At 41.5% G+C, this 23372-nt stretch overlaps 1 protein-coding gene and 1 non-coding gene across 4 annotated transcripts in view; one reads left to right on the top strand and one right to left on the bottom strand.

The window, feature by feature from the left end:
* The window catches only part of STX11 (syntaxin 11), a 38873-nt gene extending 29205 nt beyond the window's left edge, over positions 1-9668 (top strand). For 2 of the 3 annotated variants that reach the window (XM_065931209.1, XM_065931210.1), the window contains one exon: positions 6264-9668. In XM_065931209.1, the coding sequence (XP_065787281.1) occupies positions 6269-7132 (864 nt within the window). In that variant the 5' untranslated portion in view covers positions 6264-6268 and the 3' untranslated portion in view covers positions 7133-9668. The remainder of the gene's footprint in view (positions 1-6263) is intronic. The other variant, XM_065931208.1, reaches the window with a different exon arrangement.
* Positions 9669-10431: 763 nt separating this feature from the next.
* Positions 10432-10504, bottom strand: TRNAW-CCA (transfer RNA tryptophan (anticodon CCA)). Its single transcript has one exon. It is a non-coding gene; the product is annotated as a tRNA-Trp (tRNA).
* Between the last annotated feature and the right edge of the window lie 12868 nt (positions 10505-23372).

Raw genomic sequence — 23372 nt, 5'->3', positions numbered from 1 at the left:
GCTTGTTTATCAAGATGCCCCAACCTGGGAGCTATTATAAGTTGTCCAGGACAGCATGAATAAAAAACTGCCGTAAGTACCTGTGGAGTCGGTCCGAAATTTGAGTGTGCATTAAAATCACCCAGAGGTAATCCTAGATCCTCTGAGTCAGAACCTCTAGGGTCCCAAGCATCAGTACTTCATGTTTTTAGCTTTTCAGAAGATGCTGTTGCCTGCTAAAGTCTGAGAGTCACTGAGCTACCATCATCTATTTTCTCTTATATTGAATCACATTGCCCCATGAAAGAAGGCTGACAGAATTTCCCTGAACTTCCCTGTGGAATCCAGGTCTCAGCACAGATGATTTGCGTGCCTGAAAAGAAAATTAGAAGCAGATTTCTGGTAGCTGGTTGTAAATTTTCTTTTGAATTCTTCATCTCCATGAGAATCAAAAAAGCAGGATTTATGAAAAGACTCTTGCTCCTTGGAAGAAAAACTATGACAAACTTAGACAGCATATTAAAAAGCAGAGACATTACTTTGCCAACAAAGGTCCATCTAGTCAAAGCTATTGTTTCTCCAATAGTCATGTATGGATGTGAGAGTTGGACCGTAAAGAGAGCTGAGCACCAAAGAACTGATGCTTTTGAACTGCAGTGTTGGAGAAGACTCTTGAGAGTCCCTTGGACTTGTTACCGAAGTAACAAAGGACTTGTTACTGAAGTTTTTCCTGACAGTGCTTTTCAGAAAGAAATTTGGGCCAGACTGAAAGCATATTCAAAGCTCCCCCCAAATGCCATGAGAATTTCCAAGCAGATCATCAGAAACAAGGAGAAAGAAAAGTCACATGCAGTTAACGTGGAGGAAAGCAGTGTCCTGAGGGAGAGGCGACTGTCAGACAAGTCCATGATTGTCATCATGAACTTATTGTCCAAAAAAGCAAAAGCAAAGCTGTGATGACCAGTATGGCACAGCTAAGTGTTTCCAGAGATCTGTTGTACTACTGCTTCTGCTTTTCAACTCCTGAGCCAAATAAACCTTGCTGTGCCTTAAAAGAAAAAAATGCAGGGAGATCAAACCGTCAATCCTAAAGGAAATCAGTCCTGAATATTCATTGGAAGGACTGATGCTGAAGCTGAAGCTCCAATACTTTTACCACTTGATGCAAAGAACTGACCCATTGGAAAAGACCCCGAAGCTGGGAAAGATTGAAGGCAGGAGGCGAAGGGGACGACAGAGGATGAGATGCTTAGATGACATCACCGACTCGATGGACATGAGTTTGAGTAAGCTCCAGGAGTTGGTGATGGACAGGGAAGCCTAGTGTGCTGCAGTCCATGGGGTCAAAGAGTCAGACATGACTGAGCAATTAAACTGAACTGAACTGATTTGAACAATTTTATGAATAGTTTACCAAAGTTTATTACATTATCCTTTATCATAATGAGACAGGAGGGTCAATAGAATTGTTTGACTTTTCTTTCTCATTTACTATGGTTCCCTTTTTCAGCTGTCACAGTAGAGAACCAAGCTATTGGATATGTGGCTTATATTGATTTTCTTGCTGTGCCTACTTCTGTATTTTGGTATAACTACAGTAAGGAGTACATTTAAACCGTTTAGGGAATATTGTTAGAAGTAGTAGCCTCTTGGTTGACTTTCTGTTGTAGTTTTCCCAATGTTTGCACCTTGGCAACCAGGAAACCTTCTAGATCAGTGGGACCAGCTCATTCGGGGCTGAGCTAGGCCAAAAAAGGTGGGCAGGAAGGCAGTGAAGGCCACTTCCGTGTGTACACCTCCTAGAGAATCTGGAGCTCCCACGTCCTGCCTCTCTGCTGACTGGTTTGTAGACCTGAGCCTTCAAGTGAACTTAGACCTTTATCTCATTTAGGACCCATGGCTTCACGTTGGTAGGTATTGGGAAGGAATGACTGTCTCCGAACACCTTCTTCGAAGGCCACTTTCTATATAATTGCAGTGCACTTTGCTCATCCTATTGTGAATGAAATGATTCCCTTGAATAGCTTTTTCAGGGCTTCAGGAGAGCAGTAGCGGGCCTGGAACCTGTCTATGACTAGCAGAGAGCAACAAGCAGGTCCCTAACGTTCTGGTGTGTGATGCTCTCCTTTAACTACCCCCTTACTTTCTGTGGGAGTGCTTCCCAGAGCCTTCCTTGCATCCATCACCATTTCTTGTCTTGTCCTTCAAAAATTTTTCATTCTCTGTTCTATTTACATTAAAAAAATAGTTTATTTATATTTTATTCTATCTGTATCTATCTTCAAAAATTATTAATTCTACACTTGCAGAGTAGCATATGTTGGCTGCTAACTTAAGCAGATAAATAAAGCTCAACTCCATACTAGCCAACTCATGTACTTTCCTCATGTCACATATGGTGGTAACCTGATTGTAATGCATACATCTTAAAGGAGTTAGCCTTTTAAATAAATACTTACGGTTTTGTGGGGTTTTGTCTAATTGATAAATCTACAGGACATTATAAAAATGTTGGAAAATAGAGAAAAGCACAAGGAAGTAATTAAAGTGATTTATTATTCTACAATTTGAAGAAAACTACATTTTGATGTGTATTATTCAAGTCTTTATTTCAAGATATTTGCATGACAGCACTGCTCATTCTCTTCCCTTCACAGATTTTTTTCCTACCTAAAATGATATTTATGCTTTTCATTCCATTAGATAGCCTTCTAAATTCTGTGATTATGTAGCCATCACTATCTATTTTTGCACGTTTATATTATTTTTGAATTCCTGTGAAAACTGTGGTGATGAAAATATTTACAATGATGAGCTTCACATAACTCTGAATATATGCTTAGAATAAATGTACCTAAAACAAATACACATTTTAAAAGCTTTTAATACATATTATTCAACTGCCCTCCTACAAGGGTTTTTATCCATTTGCCCTCCTACAAGCATTCTTTTCAGAGTTCCCAGAATTCTCTTTTAAATTATTATTATTATTTTGGCCACAGCGTGTGGCATGCAGGATCTTAGTTCTCCAACCAAAGACTGAACCCAAGGCCCCTGCACTGGGAGTTCAAATCTCAACCACTGGACTGCCAGGGAAGTCCCTAAATTATTATTTTTAAAAATTCTTGCCAGCTTGATGACCAAAAAAAAAAAAAATTCAGTGGCTTAACTTGCATTTCCTTTTTTTGATAGTGAAGTCCCTCATGCCTCACTTTTTTACACTTGCTGGAAATAATTGAAGGTAGTGATTAAGCAGGGCCACTCTAGAGCTGGACTAGTCACTTACTGGTGACCTGGGGTATGTTCCTTCATCTCCCTAAACTCACTTACCAACTCTGATAATGACAGTACCTACTTCATGAAGTCCGTATGAAGATTAAAGACAGTATCACATGAGAAGTGCTTAGAACATGCTTCCTGGAATTACAGCAAGCACCTGATACCTACTAACTATCTCCATGTTCTCTGGCACTTATATTTCTTCTTCTATGAATTGCCTTTTCATTGTCTTTGCTAGGACAAGTGGTTTTTCTGTTTTTTTGGTTTGGAGGGGCAAGAGTTTTTAATACAGTATGTTAACTCATTATCTACTATATATTGCAATCCCTTCACCCCCACCAACTTGTGCTTTATCTTTAAATTTTATTCAAAATGAGGAAATATTTAGGTATCAGGCAATTCAGGCCAGGGAAGGCATAGTTTTGGTCCAGCCTGGTTCTTTTTTCTGCCTCTCAGCTGTGCTTCCTGGAGTCACTTTCTCCTCAGTGAGAAGGTCTGGTATTGATCTTTGTCATCAGAAAGCAGAAATGGCATTTTAAGCAGGATAATTTGTTGTATTAAAAATCACCACTATGGAATAAAACTTTGCCTAATTTATGTAACTAATGGTCATGGCAGATGAGAATCCATGGTTAATATTTCACCATTTTCCATTTATCACTGAACCCAAGTTGTCAGCATTCCATTAGTGGTGTTGTGAAATTAATTACTTCAACTTGAGGGAGGCTTTTAATTTAAGATCAAGATCCCTGGTAGATTGAGTAGCCATTAAATGTGACTATTTTCCCCGTTTCCTGCAAATTATATAATAGAAACAAATCTTTCTAGCCACAAAATCTTGTATAAAATGGCAAAATGTTCATTATTTTGGCATATATACAGTATTAAAAATGAAAGTTTTTCACTTCATTGGAAAAAATATGGACATGGAGAACATTATTTTGCCTTGCTAAGCAGGGAATTGATCAGAACCACCCTTCTAAAAGCATGGAAATTCTGCTTGAGCTGCCAACTTATTTCAAAAAGCTATTAAAAATGGGCAAATATTGCTGCTGTGTGATGGGTATATGGGAGTGTGTTATATTATTTCTAGTAGGCGTGTGTACGATTGAAATTTTCCATATAAAGCTTTTTTTAAAAAGCTGTTAACAACATTTACCACTAGAGATACTGGGGAAAAATTGAACGTCTTTTGCTTCTGAGTCTTCCTCTGGCTTTTGCCATGTGATTCCCACATAGATAAATATCTTCTTTCTGCTCACCTCTCTTACTTATTAAAATCACATCAGTCAGTCAGTGAAAGTCGCTCAGTCATGTCTGACTCTTTGCCACCCTTGGACATGGACATGGACGTGGACAGTCCATGGAACTCTCCAGGCCAGAATACTGGAGTGGGTAGCCTTTCCCTTCTCCAGAGGATCTTCTCAACCCAGGGATCAAACCCAGGTCTCCCAAATTGCAGGCGGATTCTTTACCAGCTGAGCCACACTTAACTATTTCCTGATCTCTTTTACTCAGTATCATTCATTAGCTTGTATTTTGGGATTTTCCCCCAAAATATTTTTAAGCACTGAGTCTCAAACATTCAAGTTAAAGTATGTACTAGTGATATGGGCCTAAGAGCAAGGAAATTTCAACTTCCAAATTTTATGCTTCCTTATTAGATTTTCATCTTTGTTCATTTTGTTGTTTTACTTTAAGCAGGTTCAATTTTTATGTTTTTAAGATAAAAAATTAAACCATGATTTATATCATTAAAAAACCGTTATGATGTACAAGACTGAAGATGCTCACCAGTCCTGAAATAGACATAGAATAGACAACACTTAGAGTTGGTCTCAAGCCTATAAATTGACTATCCTTATTTAACAATCTTTTTTTTTTTTTTTTGCTTCTTATTGGCCTTTATTTTTCTGCAAGTAGACTGAGGCTATCTGAGTGGTTGAACTTTGATATGTAAAGCAACATTTTCAGGTAATGGATACTACATATGCTATAGGTTTAAATCAAGAGATAACAATAAATAGTGGTAAATAAAAACTGTTAGATGTCTCAACAGTAAATAGTAAAATACAGCAATTATTCTTAAAAAATAAATTTTAAAAATAAAATGCAGAAAAAGATCAAAAAAAATCTGAAAATCAAGGCAGAAATTCGTCATTAATGTGTCAATGTATTTTTTTTTAAGTATGTATTTTACTTATTTAACAATCTTTATCTTTGCTAAGGGCATCTCAGGTGGCGCTAGTGGTAAAGAACCCACCTGCCAATGCAGGAGACATAAGAGATGTGGGATCAATCCATGGGTCGGGAAGAGCCTGGAGAAGGGCATGGCAATCCACTCCAGTATTCTTGCCTGGAGAATCCCATGGACAGAGGAGCCTGGTGGGCTACAGTCTATAGGTTCGCAGAGTCCCACACGATTCAAGTGAGTTAGCACGCACGCACACACGTACGCATGCATATAGCTAGGGCTTCCCTAGTGTCTCAGTGGTAAAGAATCCGCCTGCCAATGCAGGAGATGCCGGTTCATATCTCCCTGTGTGGGCAGAATCCCCTGGAGGAGGAAATGGCAACCCACTCCAGTATTCTTGCCTGGGAAATCCCATGGACAGAGAAGCCTGGCAGGCAATGACTTAGGGGCTAAAACAAGGAAGAATGAAGTGGCTGGGCCAAAGCGAGAAGGACCCTCAGCTGTGGGTGTGTCTGGTGGTGAAAGTGAAGTCCCACGCCGTAAAGAACAATGTTGCAGAAGAACTGCAGATACCTACGAGCTATAAAACACAAAGGTGTCGTGACTCCCAGTCACATCAGTCCTTCACTCGTAAGCCAAATGTCGTGAACCATTTAGCTCCTGTAGTGCATTTGTTACCTACACTCGGGAGTAAAGAATTGAGAGTGATGAGCAGTGAGCAGAATGTTTCTCTATTTTAATGTCTAATTCTCTCAATGCAAATATTTTGACTCTCGCTAGAGGAGTTGAACCTCCATGTTTCTATTTGCAGGCAAAATGAAGGACCGACTAGGAGAACTCGCAGAGTTAACCAAGCAGTATGACCAGCAGTTCCCGGACGACGACGATGATTTTGACTCGCCTCACGAGGACATCGTGTTCGAGACCGACCACATCCTGGAATCCTTGTACCGAGACATCCAAGACCTTCAGGAGGAAAACCAACAGCTGATTGCCGACGTGAGGCGCCTGGGAAAGCAGAACACCCGCTTCCTCACGTCCATGCGGCGCCTCAGCAGCATCAAGCGGGACACCAACTCGATCGGCAAGGACATCAAGGCCCGGAGCGAGAGCATTAACCGCAGGCTGGGCGCCATGAAGACGCTGAGCGAGCAGGCGGAAGTCCAGCACGGCGCGCACTCGGCCGTGGCGCGCATCGCGCGTGCGCAGTACAGTGCGCTGGCCCGCACCTTCCAGGCCGCCATGCACGAGTACAACTGCGCCGAGATGAAGCAACGCGAGAACTGCAAGATCCGCATCCAGCGCCAGCTGGAGATCATGGGCAAGGACGTGTCGGGAGACCAGATCGAGGACATGTTCGAACAGGGCAAGTGGGACGTGTTCTCCGAGAACCTGCTGGCCGACGTGAAGGGCGCGCGGGCGGCCCTCAACGAGATCGAGAGCCGCCACCGCGAGCTGCTGCGGCTGGAGGGCCGCATCCGCGACCTGCACGACCTCTTTCTGCAGATGGCCCTGCTCGTGGAGCAGCAGGCGGACACCCTGGACGTCATCGAGCTCAACGTGCAGAAGACCGTCGAATACACCGGGCAGGCCAAGGTGCAGGTGCGCAAGGCTGTGCAGTACAAGAAGAAGAACCCCTGCCGGACGGTCTGCTGTTTCTGCTGCCCCTGCCTCAACTAGCAGGTGGCCCCGGACCGCCACACCCCCACCCCCGAGCGGGATGGACAGGTAAGCGCTCTGGGGGTAGATTTTGAGGCCATCTGTCCTGGGGTGAGTTGCGCTAATCACTATGGACCTGAGCCCTTAGAGAAAGGGAACAAGAAACACGAGGTGTGAGAATTCCAGCCCAGCTCGTACTTGGAACAAGGGTGGATCTCACCAGCTGAGTCTTCAGTTACGACAGATGCCGGCTGAAGTTTTCTGAGGTCGTTTAAAGGGCACATACACCCTTGCCTCTTAAAGGAAGCCAAATAAGGAACTGACGTTGTGACTACTCTATGGTAGCTGTCCAAGGCATGTTTGTACATGAACCTCTAGCCGGAAGTCAATTCTGGATCGGCTCACAGTATGAACTTGTTATCAAAATTCCAGTTCGTTTACCTTATCCTGAAAGTACCTCGGTTCTGTTCCTTTTCGAGTGAAACTGACCTTGGGAAAAACTGCACATCTTCCATTTCTGAGTCTTCCTCTGGTTTATGCTATGCGATCCCCATCTGAATGAATATCTTCTGCTCACGTCCTCTACTTCCTAAAATCACATTTAACACTTACTATTTCCTTACTTCTTTACTTTCAGTGTCTTCCATCAGAATACATTATGGGATTTTTTTTCCCCCAAACTTTTTTGAGCACTCAGTATTGAACAAGCACTCAAATTGAAGTATGTATATCACATTATATATATTTTTCGTAAATAAAAATAATTTAAAATTTATCTTTTTACTTGATAATTATGAATACACATATGTTAATGTAAAGTGCCAATATTTACTAATGTATGTACATAATGACCAGTTGGTTTAGCTTTACCTTTGTAAATATGATATATAAATATCAAGAAAAACATTTTTACTGTGTTGATGTTGCTTTGCTTGTTTTGAGTTTATCTTGCTCCTGTCTGCATCTCCATAGTTCAGTCTGGATCAAAACCACCCAAGTTTATTTTGAGTTGGTTGGTTATGGTGGTAAAGAACAGATATCAAATGCTGAAAATGCATACAGAGTTAGAAATATTAAAAAAAAAATCTGAGAAATAATTACTTTTGTTTTACTATGACCCATTCCTTTTGTGCGTTGAAATGTAGTAATTTAAAATAAAGCTTGTTTTTCAAGTTAAATAAACATTACATTATAAGCATGCTTTTTATGTATTTGTGTCCTGACCATTTGAATCTTAGTCTAACTTTTCAATTATTGTTTTAAAAATTCTACCACCTTGTTTGAGGCTGCAACGGGTGAATGGACCTCTGAATAGGGGAGGGGAGAATGAAAAAGAATTCACAAGGGATTGTGTTGCTTTCTCTCCTGTGTTATTAGTAATAATTTAGCAAAGTCATCATGTTTTGGAGATTTGGTTTCATTTGCAAACTTTGTAATATCCTTACCTACACTCACCATGTTTCTTGTCTTTTTTATGAATCAACTCTGAACTCTTTCTACTCATTGTTTAATAGATGAGAGGGTTTATTCAGTGGTCATTATTCTCGGGTGCTTCAGACAGTGAAATTTTAAAAGCAGTAGAAGGAATATCTGAACTCTTTGAAACTCACTAACTAATCTGCTTATGACCATGAAATCTAGCCCTGCTCCTAATTTTAATTTCATGGTTAAATATGAGAATTGTGGAAGCCAAGTCCCACTGGACTTAGACTTCTCCCAATTCTTTCTCAGCTAATTCCAGGGATGATATGTTTCACCTTTGACCCAATTCCCTTTCTCTGAAAAAAAAACAAAAAGTTCACACAGCTCCATTACTAAGTCTTCCATGGTAGTGAAGAGATACTGGAAATATAGGACACGAGCTATTACTAGTTCCCATAAGAGAGAATACTTCCTGAGTTTACCCCATAATGCATTTTCTTTGTTTGGAACCATTCCTGAAAGTCAAGGAGTTTGCTGGTTCTGTGTATTAAAAAATTTTTCACATTGGAAAGTTGGGTAAAAATTTCACTTTAATATACTCAGAGATTTGTGAACTGTTGCTTATTGAAAAGGCAAGAATTTTTCTTCCTGCTCTTCAGTAACTATCCAGCTGTGGCATAGCAGAAAAGAACACAGATTCAGGACTGCACTCTCTGGGTTTAAATCGTGACTTTGCCACATACCAGCCATATGACTTGTGCCTGTTTCCTTATCTGTAAAATGGATATGATAGGACCCACCTCCTAGAGTTGCTGGAAGAAGTAAATGTCTAAATATGTAAAAGTACTTAGGATAGTGCCTGGAACATGCTAAATACTATATTCATTATTGTTACTGCATAACTTTCTTGTAGACTGATAGAGCTGCTATTAATTAATAGCTATTAACTTCTGAGAAAAAAATACATGCTTATAAGGGCTTCCCTGGGGGCTCAGCCAGTAAAGAATCTGCCAGCAATGCAGGAGACCTGGGTTCAATCCCTGGGTTGGGAAGATTCCCTGGAGAAAGGAATGGCTACCCACTCCAATATTCTTGCCTGGAGGATTTCATGGACAGAGGAGTCTGGTGGACTACAAACCATGGTGTCATGAAGAGTTGGACACGACTGAGCGAATAACACTTAAACTTCCATTCTTCTGTTAATAATCTTTAATAAAATAGAAGAAAGAAACCAAGACCTTATCTTCTTTGAATATTAGGGTTTACATTTTTTTTTTTTTTACAATGAAAGAGCTGTTTTCTTAGTGGCATTTCATGCCTTCTTATATTCAAGTATGTTACAAAAATGAAATTAGATGTTCCACTCAAAAAATGTTAAGCAGGAAGCAGCTGTTCTGCTCCATGTGACAAGTGCTTTCCCCTGATCCTTCCAAGCTATGAGTCAGAAAGTCCCAGAAAATTCAGTTGTGGAGGCCAGGTCACAATAGACCAAAGACTTTTCCCACATCCCACCCTATTTCCTCAAAGCCCTTCCCGACTCTGACTGCCCTGCCTTGGGGTGGGTGGAATGCTGGTTTTTTCCTTACGAAAGGGGGCTCCAGTGCCATGAGCAGGTGCTGAGAGTGGGGTTTCCCTCATCCTGTGATGCTCACTTGGTAAACTCTGAAAGTTGCCTGTGGGTAAGAAGCAGACTTTGAGGCAAACCTGGAAACTTCATGCACTGTGTCACTTCAGTATGAAATGAGAGAACCAATCACAAAGAACAATAGATCCTTCAGGGGCTGAAGGTAAAAATCTTTTAAAGCTGTTTTTAAAAACCTTTTTCCTTTAAAACACTTGGCTGCACCAGTCCTTGGTTGCAGCACACAGGACCTTTAGTGGCAGCATACAGGATCTAGTTCCCTGACCAGGGTTTGAACCTGGGCCCCCTCCATTTGGAGTGCAAAGTCTTAGCCACTGGACCACCAGGGAAGTCCCTTAAAGCTATATTTTTTTTTAATTTTATTTTTTTAAATTAGAGGATAATTACACTGTTATGATGGCTTTTGTCATACATCAGCATGAATCAGCCATAGGTATACACATGTCCCCTCCCTCTTGAACTTCCCTTCTATTGCCCTTCCCATCCCACCCCCGCAAGGTTGTCACAACACTGGCTTTGGGTTCCCTGCAACATATATTGAACTTCCACTGGCTATCAGTTTTACATGTGGTAATGTATAGGTTTCAACGCTACTCTCTCATCATCCCACCCTCTTCTTCCCCCCACCGTGCCCCACCCCCGCCAGCTTAAAGCTATTTTAACATATGAAGTGACTCCTAACTAGCCAAAAACCACAGTCACAGCTGCAGACTCTAGAGGATGACAACTCCAGAAATGTAAATAATAGGAAAGATGCTCACCTTGGATGCATCAGTATCCAGGATAAAAAGAGTGAGAATTTTTACAAAGCTGATCAATAACATTAAAATGTTTGAACTGTGACATCACAAGAGTCAGTTTATAGTCTTTCAAGATAACAACTTGGAAAGAAAATAGGGTTCCTTCTTGTGTCAATGCTTTAGATATACTTAAAAACAGTTCCAATGCTTTGTAGTTAAATGTCACATGCAAAGATTTTTCAGGCCCAGTATAAACTTGCTATAAACAGTATAACAGTTTAAACTTGTACAGTTTAAACGTATACAGTAAACAGTATAAACTTGCTATCTTGACAGGCAACTACTGAATATTGTGCATAGCTTAAAAGTAATAAAATAGGGTACCCGTAGTCTTGGTTTCTCTCTATAAATTCTGCCATTCTACTTTCTATTAATACTATCAGAACTCTCTCTTCAAAATATGAAAGGTAAGTATTAATGGATAAAATGAGAACCTATGCATAGCAGAGGAAACTTGACTCAGTGATCTATGATGACCTAGATAGAGAGGAAGTCCAAAAAAGTGGATACATGTATATGTGACTGATCCACTTTGCAGTACTGCAGAAACTAACACGGCCGTGTTGCTGTAAACAACTCTACTCCGATTTAAAAAAATATATAATGTATTTCAAACTGCAGCATGCAAGTCTCCCATTTGTAATCAAGGTGATGGTTTGAAACATGCATTTATAATCGGAGTAACAGTTGACTTACTTTTGGTAGCAGAATTAAAAATCATTGAACTTAATAAGATAGGACTATTCAAAATGGAAAAGAAATAGGATCTAGAATGTAACTGCACCATCAAAAAAAAATTGAGTCTCTTTATTAGCAACATGTGTTATGAAGAATGAACAAGATGTCTTTATACGCATAACAATGTGCTGTGTGCAGTCATTCAGTCGTGTCCGACTCTTTGGGACCCCATGGGCTGTAGCCCACCAGGCTCCTCTGTTCATGGGATTCTCCAGGCAAGAATAATGGAGTGGGTTTCCATACCCTCCTCCAGGGATCTTCCCAACTCAGGGATCGAACCCAGGTCTCCCGCATTGCAGGTGGATTCTTCACCATCTGAGCCATCAGGAAAAGCCCGTAACAGTATCTGTTGGCATAATACTTTTTTTTGGCTGAGCACATGGGGGGTTATCAATTCCCCAATCAGGGATCAAACACAGGCCCTAGCAGTGAAAGCCCAGAATCCTAACCACTAGGCCACCAGGAAACTCCCCTATAAAATGCTTTGATTTCATTCTTTTCATGAGAATTCTGTGAAGTAATATTACCTTCTCATTTTTTTTTTTTTTTTTTTTTTGGTGGAAACTAAGAAGCAATCCTATGCTGGGTGCTGGGCCAGAGTAGGGGCAGTGTCCTGGGAACCGGGGTAGGTCTTGGTGAGAGGAAGACAAATAAGACTGGAGAAAAAGCTACTTGGGGAGAAGCAGATCATCCCAGAGAATGGTCAGTCCGAAAAGACTTCATGGAGAGAGGATGAAAGTCTGCCTCAGGGGACTGAAGTCGGCAGAATTGGGGTCAAATTGAGACCAGGAAGACTCTGTACCTTATTAAAGGTACAGACTAAGGTGGACTGCAAAGAAAGCTGTAAAACTTAAGTTTTAAATTTCAGTTTTAAGAAGGGACTTTTTTTGTTTTCTTTTTTATTCTTTCAGCCAAACAAAGATTATTTTTAAAATTGCGCACAAGGGCTTACCTGGTGGTCCAGGGATTAAAAATCCACCCCCCAATGCAGGGGACACGGGTTCACCTCCTGGTCCAGGAAGATTCCACATGCTGCGGAGCCACTAAATTCATGTGCCACAACTACTGAGCCCAGATACTGAAGCCTGTACCCTTGGCCCGAGCTCCCCAACAAGAGAAGCCACTCAATGAGAAACCCACACACCGCAGTTAGAGAGGAGCCCCTGCTTGCTGCAGCTTGAGAAAAGCCCACACAGCAACAAACACCCAGCACAGCCAAAAGTCAATAAAATACATTTTAAAATGTTTTTTTAAATTGTGGACAAAATATGTTGGCTCAGGTTTCAGCTATACATAGTCCTCTCTCATATGGCATCTAGTCGGGTCATTTACACAAGATACTGAAAGGTTGTTGTTGACCCTCGAAAAGACGCCGGGATTCTTGGCCTCTGGAGGAGAAGAATTCAATCCGGGGCCAGAGACAAGGCTTGATCGCTCAGAGCTTTTGTGTAATAAAGTTTTATTAAAGTATAAAGGAGATAGAGAAAGCTTCTGACATAGGCATCAGAAGGGGGTAAAAACAGTACCCACTTGCTAGTGTTAGCAATGGAGTTATATACTCTCCAATGAATCCAAAGAACATCTGGAGGTTGTAAAGACCTCACCAGACCTTGGGCTTCCCTGGGGGCTCAGAGGTTAAAGCATCTACCCGCAATGCGGGAGACCTGGGTTCGATCCCTGGACCAGGAAGATCTCCTGGAGAAGGAAATGGCAACCCACTACAGTATTCTTGCCTGGAGAACCCCATGGACGGAGAATCCCATGGACGGAGAAGCCTGGTGGGCCCCAGTCCATGGGGTCTCAAAGACTGAGTGACTTCACTTTCACCAGACCTACTCCCATAATTTACATTTTAAGATAACAGGATTAGCAAGAAGGTTTAATCCAGAGACTGTCCTTAGGCAGGATACATTATTGTTATATAATCATAAGGAATGTAGAGGAAAAAAGTTTGTCCTTTCTTCATCCTTGAGAATTCCAGACCCCTCTCTCCTTGGGGACCCCTAGACTTCTTATCAACCTGCCAAGGAAATGACTCTCTCAATACCAGTGTAAAAATCTGGTCATAAAAGGCTGTGTTTCAGGGTAGTGGCTTTGAGCATCAGTCCTAAACTGTCCCCAGTCGCTGAGGTCTTTTTATGAGGCTGCCCTGAGATGCATCAGTCCATTTTCCTAAGTATGTCAGGCTACATCCACACCCCAATACATCCTTAGGGATCCATAATACTTGTCCAGTGCAAAATGTTCAACTGCAGGAGGATTGAGCAGAGAAATAACTGGCAAGGCCGTTCCTTCTGCAGTAGGAGTTGAAGATCAAGGAGAGATTGGAGGACCCCAAACCGCCCATCCTTTGAGCTGTGAGCTCGTCTGGGCTACGAGGCCTCACTCTCCACCTTTGGAAACCATCCTGGCAGAACTACTGTTAATGTTCTCCCAGCTGCCAGCAGCTGGTGCTCCAACACTTTCAAAAGACAGTTTGGGACCAAATCACGGAAAGAATCTCCAACGGTTAGAGAGGATATAGGAGGAATGTCACGCCTAGACAAAAAGAAATGATTTAGCCTGCATGTGACAGAACAGGAATTTCTCTTGCAGCGAGGAATGTTTAACCAGTTCATTCTTTCGCCCTGCCCTGTGGTTTACCCTGGTCTAAAGCACCCTTAAAAGGGAACAGATGAGGTTACAGAGCCTCTCTTTTGCGATTTTCATCACACTTGGTAATCCGGTTCATGGAAGAAACCTGTCAAACAAGAAATGTCACTGGGTGGCTAGATGTCAAAACAGGCACCAGCCCAGGAGAAAGTAACACTGGCAAATGAAGCAAAGTGCCTGTTCTTTCAATGCTGGGACTCCTCAGCAGGGGAGCTTCTTGGGTTTGGCACCCTGCCTTGGGTGTTATCAATACATGAATAACTTTGCAACAAGTGTTCATTTCCAAAAAGAAACCACAGCTTTATTAGCGAAAGCTGCATCCCTTCTCACTGATAAGAATTTCACTGTTATATTAGATATGACTGGCAGAGCACACTGGGGAATATAAAAACGGTGATGAGAAATCCTTTCCTTCTTGATAAGAGACAAGAGGCTTAAAATCAATATTTTTGGAAGAAATGGTGTGAATGGTATGAATGAACTTGATATTTAAAATAGGAAGAAGGAAGGATGACCTATTCCTAGAATCAGAAAGCAAGATAACCCTGGACACCCTAAAGGGAGGAGGATCAGGGGACATGGCTGAAATGGAAAGAAGTTGAAAGGGGAAGATGAAAATACAAACATAGACTTTTCAGTGAATTAACCTGATTGATTTTCATCTGTGTGCTAAGAAATAGAAATTCTGAGCAAACGACTTACTTGGCTGATGTGTCAACAGGGGTAATAGTTTCAACTAGAAGTTGGTAGGTTAACTTCTTTTTTTCTCCTCTGTGTATGCCCTGTGAGTATAATTTGGTTAAATTATGTACTATAACATTCTAGAATATAATTTTGTTTGGACCTAACCTAAATTCAGTGTAGTAAGTGCGTTGAAAATTTTGGAAATTCCTCTTAACTCCTAAAGGCTTTCATAAATTTCTGATAACTCAGAGTCTTTATACTCACTTGCATATTAATTTATTTTCCTTTCACATTTTTTGTAAAACAAAAACGAAAAAACTGTGCCTCGAAGTTTGATAAAATATGATTGTCACTACTCTCTTTATCCTACTATTACATTATTCTTTAACAATAAATAACTCTGGGAGAGGCTGGTGCCATTAATTCCATTTAGTCTATTGTTTCTTCACCTGGTCTGCTTTTTTATTCAGAAGAAAATTTATATGTATGTATATATGTGATAAAATATATAATACATACATATGTATATTTCCCTTTTCAAAATTTTTGCAACACTTAAAATAGATTCTTCAGTTTACACCTTAAACAGTAACTCCTGGGATTAAAGGTACATCATGTAGCAACTGAACAACTGAATTACCTTCTTAAAAAATATTGCTAAAATAAAACAAAACAAAAGGAAATATTCATGCATTCAGATTTATATTACCATTTCATCTGATTTATTTGACTGGAAAAAGAGGCTGTGATCTGCCAACGCCATGCTCTTGTGGGCTTAGTTGACAGCGTTTGCCTTCTCCATAGCTACACAACACAGCTAAATTATCAAATGAGTAAGGCAACTAAGAATGAAGGGGGAGGGAAGTGACTGCTCCCCAGGGCTTGGCAGCGTAAGAACACAGAGGTACCACATATATTTTTCAGAGTAGTGGGTCAGATGAGTTTGCCTACACACCGTCATGTGAAATGGCCAAGGGGGTCTCCCCTTGACTCTCTCCTCTCTGTACCTTCTTTGTGGGTGACCTCATTCATCCCATGGCTTCACTGCCTATGGTGATAATTCTCAAACCTCTGTGTAGAGAAGGCTGCTTGCTGATGACTCGAGCATCTCCCTTGAGTCTGCCTGACGAGGAGGCAGCAAACAGTTTTCGGTGCACTCAAGGCATCCTGGTGCCCTCAGCATGAGTGGGCCACCTCCCCTGAGCAGGCGGCCCCCAAGTTAGAGTCTTTCTTCTGGTTGCAAGACCGCTCCTATGCTCACCTGTGGGAAATACTGGTTTTGAGTAGCAAGGGTGAACTCCTAACGACTGCACTGGGTCCTGCTCAAGGATATCCTGGGATCACTAGACATCACACCATGGTACCTCCCTCCTGCCAGCCTGTGCTTCTGCCTGCACCGTGGGCCACTCAGACATTTGCCTGAGCCATTCACTCAATAATCCCTATCTTAAACCTGGACTTGTCGCCTGAACTGCAGACTTTTATATCCTACTGTCTACTTGAATTCCCTTCCTGAATGTTCCAGGGTTCCTCAAACTCAGCTCTTTCTTTCTCCTCCAATGGACCTCCTTCAGTTAATGGAATCATCACCTCCCAGATATCTAGAGGCAAAACATCAGAATTGCCTTCATTCAATTCTGTCCACAACAAAAAAAGAAAGTAAAGAATTGCTGTTTATACTTTTTGAAAAAAGATGAATATTTGTGGGTTACTATGTGGTTAATGTGGGCTTTCCTGGTGGCTCAGTTGGTAAAGAATCTGCCTACAGTGTGGGAGACCTGGGTTTGATCCCTGGGTTGGGAAGATCTCCTGGAGAAGGCATGGCAAACCACCCCAGTATTCTTGCCTGGAAAATCCCCATGGACAGAGGAGCCTGACAGGCTGCAGTCCATAGGGTTCCAAAGAGACATGACTGAGCGACTAACCACACACACACACACACACACACACACACACGCACATGTGGTTAATTTAATCCAAAATGCACCCGAGATACTTGAACTGTAAAGGCAGCTACAATTTTCTGTCTGGATTTTTCTAAGTGACACAACAAGAAAGTTTCACATCTCAGGAATTGTGTTTTGATTTACATTTAAGTTTGTATAGGGGCTTCCCTGGCTGCTTAGACAGTCAAGAATCTGACCGCAAGGCAAGAGACCCAGGTTCCATCCCTGGCTTGGGGAATCCCCTGGAGAAGGGGCTGGCAACCCACTCTAGTATTCTTGCCTGGAGAATTCCATGGACAAAGGAGCCTGGTGGGCTATAGTCTCTGGGGTCACAAAAAGTTAGACACGACTGACTGACTAACATTTATGTTTATATAACCATCAGTGTAGTTTTTCATTCAGTAAATGTCTTTTAAGTGCAGAGCTGATATTATTTAATTCTGGTCTAAACTTGCATACCTATTTCTTTCAAATACGTAAGTTGCCTAGCACCAGCTTCTTGCAGATCTGTCATCCAGCATAACTTTTAATAGCTCTCCTTTCACTTTCACAAGTGTCTGAGTGTGGATGATAAATTGTACGGTCACCCAACATATATCTGATGTATAATTTGGGTGTCCCTTCGTATGACATTTTCTAAGTTCACTGTGCCCTTTAATATCTAGCCAATATAGTCTGAGTCCCCATTGTGAGTGGCTGCAGGAAGACCCTACCCTTTGTTAGATTGTCCCTCTCCTCCCCTGGGGACAGAGGATATGGCCTTTCTCATTGCCACTTCCCGAGGCTGTATTTCCTACTTGCTAAAAACAGAAAGTAAAATAAATACCCCTAAAAAAAATTAAGTATAATAATGCAAAGGAGAGAGAAAATTAAGGAAAACTAAAATGTTAAAATCCAAATACAGGTTAAAATAGAAATATCACGAAAAGTGAACTATAGCAAGATAAAATAACTAGATTTAACTATAAAATAAAAATTAAAAGCTAAATAAAATAGAATCAAAGCATAAATATAGGTGAAGTAAAAATCTAAACTAAGACTAAATATAACTTCAATCAGATATAAAAGTAATAATACTTTTAAAGGAAATGCAAATAAAGGTAAAGTAAGGAAAACAAGATAGAGGCATAACACTTAAATAATAAAGAACTAAAATATAAATGGGACACATCCCTGGTGGTCTGGTGGTTAAGACTCTGAGCTCCCAATACAGGGGATTCAGATTCAAACCCTGGTCAAAGACGAACTAGCTCCCGCATGCTACAACCAAAGAGCCCATGCACCACAACTAAGACCCAGCACAACCAAATAAATAAGTAAATTTTTAAAAATAAACATTAAAAATATATATATATACATACATATAGGGAAAATTAGATAAAATGAGATAATAGTATAAAGTGCTTCTCACAGTAAACTGATCTGAAGACACTGCCCCCAAAAACAAAATTTGTCTTTGATAAAATTGGAAAACAAACGATGAGGGGGAAGGAAGGAGAGAAGGGAGTAAACAGCCCTGTTGAAGGCAGGCTAAAAGTCCTATGCAAAACTCAGAATGTGCTTCCCTGCAGCTGAGTCCTGCATTGCCGGGAGGCAGAGGGCAGCAGGCAGTACAGACCTCCCTCCCCTTCCGTCCCTTGTCACGTGTCCCAGCAACCTTGCATCCCTTTGTGATACCTCTAGCCCTTAGCTTTCTGAAAGAACCTCATCACAATTTCAGCAGAGTCAGAGCTGGTTGACCTCACACTTGCTCAGTCACCAACACAAGAAAGGCACACCGAGGCATCTGAAAGTGCCTGAGAAGTATTTGGTAATCCCCACTGCAAGCAAACAGAATGCTTCTCTTTCTCACCTTCAGATGAAAAAATACGTCCTGTTGTTAATGACGTTTAGTGATAATGTTATCCAGTCTGGTTCTTGGTCTCTTTAATCAATAGAAATTGGTAACAGGCCAGACAAGAAATTCATGCAAAGTTTTATTGGGACTTAGGCTGCAAGCTCAAGGGAGTGAAAGCAAATAATAGATTCCCTTGCTTGCTCCCTCGGCAGGGTGAGGTTGTCCCTTAAACAGGGTGAGGGTAGGGCCAGATTCAGGCGTTGGTGGGTGGCTTAGGTGGTCTACCCACCCCCTTGATGGTGCTGTGTGCAGGGATCATGGGAAGGAACCTGCTTTAGCTCCTGACACCTCAGAAGTGGCAGTTGGGTTTTTGATCTTATCATACCAACTGCCTGTCTACACACTTATATTTAGTCCCTTACAGTTTCTTTGTATCCTGTTACTGAGATGTCTGTCCAGGCACGTCACAATAATATTCTAAAAATCTATGATGTGGTCATATTTCTTCATTATAGAGATAAAGAAGGGGTTTAAAGGAAGCTGGAAGTTGAAGTGTTTAACTGATGTTGAAATAAAAGGGTCTTAGAATGAAGTCAGGAAATGAGAGATTTCGGGGAAGGTGAAAGTGAAGATTCTATCAAAGGCAAGACACAGCTAGAGAGAAGGCAGCTCTGGGGCTCTACACAGTAATTTATATATTTATTTAAATACAGAAAGATAGCAAGTGCATTCTCAGGAGACAGTCTCACTTAGGGGAGAAAAGATAAATGATAAGAGTCATGCCTGTAATGGGGAATCAGTCAAGGATGGATTCTTGACCTTGGGGGAATACTGTAGAGCCCTTCAAGTGTCCTACATGTACTGTCTAGCCCTTAGGAAGGTTTTGGCAGAAACCCTATGGTGAAAACAGTGCTACTATATGAATGCATATATGTGGAATCTAGAAAGATTGTACTGATGAACCTATCTACAGGGCAACAATGAAGACGCAGACATAGAGAACAAACCGATGAACACAGTGGGGGAACGGGAAGGTGGGATGAACTGAGAGAGTAGCCTGCAAACTCATACATCACCATATGTAAAACAGACAGCCAGTGGGAATTTGCTGTGAGACGCAGGGGGCTCAAACCTGGGCTCTGTGACAATCTAGAGGGGTGGGATGATGTGGGAGGTGGGAGGGGATTCAAGAGGGAGGGAACATATGTTTACCTATGTCTGATTCATGTTGATGTATGGCAGAAACCAATGCAACATTATAAAGCAATTATCCTCCAGTTAAAAATAAATAAGTTAAAACAAACAAGCAAACCCTGAGCATGCCTCACAACCCCCCAGTGCCGAGACACAGATTCAGGAAGTTGGGCTGGGACCTGAGAATTGGTGTTTCCAACCAATTCCCCGATGATCCTGGTGTTCTGAGACCCACTGGCATGTATTTCAAGGCATGCTAATTATTCCATATCACAGACAGATTGAGGGTAGGTAGTTTCTGGCTAGCAGTGGCTCTTAAAGGTCATTAAGGGCAAAGTTTCTTTCAAACACATCTTTCTGACATCAATGGGTGTTAGCTCCTCAGCCACAGGCTCGTCCTCTTGTGACCACAGGATGTTAACACAGTTCCAAGAATTTCGTCTCACACCATGTCTTTGAAGGTAGGAAGAAAAGGGGAAGGCATAGCACAAGTTTTCACTTCCCAAGACTCCCCCTGCCCTTTTTTTAAAAAAATTCTGAAAGAATACCTTTCTCAGAAGCTCTAGCCAACTTTCCTTATCTCCTACTAGCCAGATCTAGATCACTGGTCCACTCTCTCCCTGATTCCCGGCCCCAGGCCAATTATTGGCAAGAGGCCAACAATAATTTACCTCATGGGGGAGGGGGTAAAATCTTCCTTCCTTGAAATCAAACTGGGAATGACCGTTTGAAGAGCAACAAGCAGTGACTATCACAGGAGTCCCCTTCCAACCAAGCAGCCTGCTAGATGCTTTCCATGTGGTTTTTCACTTAATTCTCACAACATTTCTCTAAGATAGGTATTATTAGTCCCACTTTACAGATGAGGAAATTGAGACTTGCAGACGTTAAGTATATTGTCTACACAGCTTGGGAAAAATCAGAATTTGAACTAGATCTATTGACTCCACAGCCTAAATAATGTCTTTATATTATGACATCCTGCTTCCTTGTGTTTCATCTGTAGAAAAATCACTGCTGTCATAACAACAACCCTTAGACAAAATGACTAATTTATATGCAGCTTAATATATAGGAAAGGTGTATTCTACATTTCATGAGTTTTGAGACAAAAATTTAAACTCTGTACCTCAGGAAATTATGTTACTAACAATAATATGTTATCACACATTGTTATCACACACACTAATGTTATCACATACCTTAATTATTATAGTAAACAAGATCAAGCAGAGTGATAAGGATGCTTCTAAAGTCTAATTTGAAACTTCCTAAGTTTTGCACACTCATATTTGCAGGTCAATGTAACTGACACTTACTCATTTCACCTTACAATTCAATGTGTAGTGGGGAGGTAGGGTTTATGCTGAGCCTTGGAAGACAGTTGGGCAGAAAGAAGCAGGAGGAGAGAGACAGAAAATGCCCAGCATTTCTAAGGGACAAGGGTCCCAATTCAATATGACTGGAATGACAGGGCTTGTGGAAAAGGGTTATGCACTCTACTTCATTCATTTCTGTATTGTTTGAACTTCATACAACTTTTTCAATCTGAATCTGTTTTAGTAAAGATGTTTTCATTCTGAAAAGATAGAAAAGGGTAGAAGCCCCACAGTAGAGGATTCTGGAGAAAAGTGAAAGTAAATGAGAGGACTTGGGAAGTGTGGGCAACTCCATCTAAGAGTTTGAAAACAAATGGAAGAGGGAAAGTTCAATTTTAGTAAAAGGGTCAGTGGGATTATTCTTTTAAGATGTATGTATGGATGGACGTAGAGAACAAACATACAGATACCCAGGGGGGAAAGGGGGTGTGGGGTGAACGGGAAATTGGTATTAACATATACACACTATTGATTCTATGTATAGAATAGATAACTAATGAGAACCTACTGCATAGCCCAGGGAACTCTACTCAATGCTCTGCGGTGAGCTCAATGGGAAGGAAACACAACAAAAAGGGGATAGATGTGCACGTGTAGCCGATTCACCTTGGTTACAGCAGAAAGTAATACCACACTGTACAGCAACGATACTCCAATAAAAATTTTTTTAAAAAGATATAAGTATAGAAACAAAATATACACCTGTGAATACACTGTCAAAGCTAGAGATGGCGACCCACTCCAGTACCCTTGCCAGGAAAATCCCATGGACGGAGAAGCCTGGTAGGCTACAATCCCTGGGGTCGCAAAGAGTCGGACACGACTGAGCGACTTCACTTCCACTTAGTATGTCTATTAGTTATCTATAGCTGCATAAAAATAATCACAAAAGGATTTATCATCTTGCATTGTTTCTGAGGGTCAGGTCATTCAAAGGCTTGACTGGACTGAGGCCTCCGTTCCTTGCAGGCTGTTCTTTACCACACAGGCCTCCAGAAAGCTGCTCAGGAGGTGGCAGCTGGTTTCCTTCAGTGGGAATCGTCCGACGGAGAGAATCCAGGCTGGTAGCAGCACTGCCTTTTGATGACCTTGTCTCCCAGCTTGCACACTGTCTCTTCTGTTTTATTCTTCTCGTTGGAAACAAGATCCATCCGTACTCCCAGCGCTGGGGACCCGGGGTGTGATCCCGGGTCAGGGAATTAGATCCCACACACCACAGCTAGGACCCCAAGCAGCCAAATTAATAAATAAGCCTTTAAAAACTAAAGAAACAGGATCCAACCTACATTGAAGGAGAAGGTAATTAGCCTCCATATCTTAAACAGAGGGGGGCTTCCCAGACAGTCCTAACGGTAAAGAACCCACCTGCCAATGCAGATGAAGATCCCCTGGAGGAGGGCATGGCAGCCCACTCCAGTATTCTTGCCTGGAGAATCCCATGGACAGGGGAGCCTGGTGGGCTATGATCCATGGGGTCGCAAAGAGTCAAACATGGCTGAAGCTACTGAGCACAGTCTTGAAGGGAGGCGTATCAAAGCAGTTATGGACATATTTTCCAAACCACTATAGAGTGCATAAAGAATGTCACGTCTTAAATAAACACATACACAGCAAAAAGTAGTTTAAATAGAGTAAATCATTTCCCCATGAGAATTATGTTAAATGCAATTTCCTGAACATGAGGCCATTTCAACCTTAAAAAAATCCATTTTAATACTATCTTTTGCGCTCTAGTACTGTCAGTTATAACAAATGTCATTGCATGGTGCTTTTTATATTTTGTTCTAGCTTTCAGGTGGATATGTCATGTCTTGTGATTGCTAGCATCTTTTGAACACCTTCTGACATTTGAGCAATCTCCTCCATTTTGAGGCCGGCTTCCTAAGGTACAAGCCAGCACTCGGCCTCCGAGATGGAGGTGGTGAGTAGTGGGTGGTGTGTCATCACCACATTGGTGCCTGTAGACC

Source organism: Muntiacus reevesi, chromosome 3 (assembly GCF_963930625.1).
Source record: "Muntiacus reevesi chromosome 3, mMunRee1.1, whole genome shotgun sequence".
Lineage (NCBI taxonomy): Eukaryota > Metazoa > Chordata > Mammalia > Artiodactyla > Cervidae > Muntiacus > Muntiacus reevesi.
This window is presented reverse-complemented; position numbering and strand designations above follow the sequence as displayed.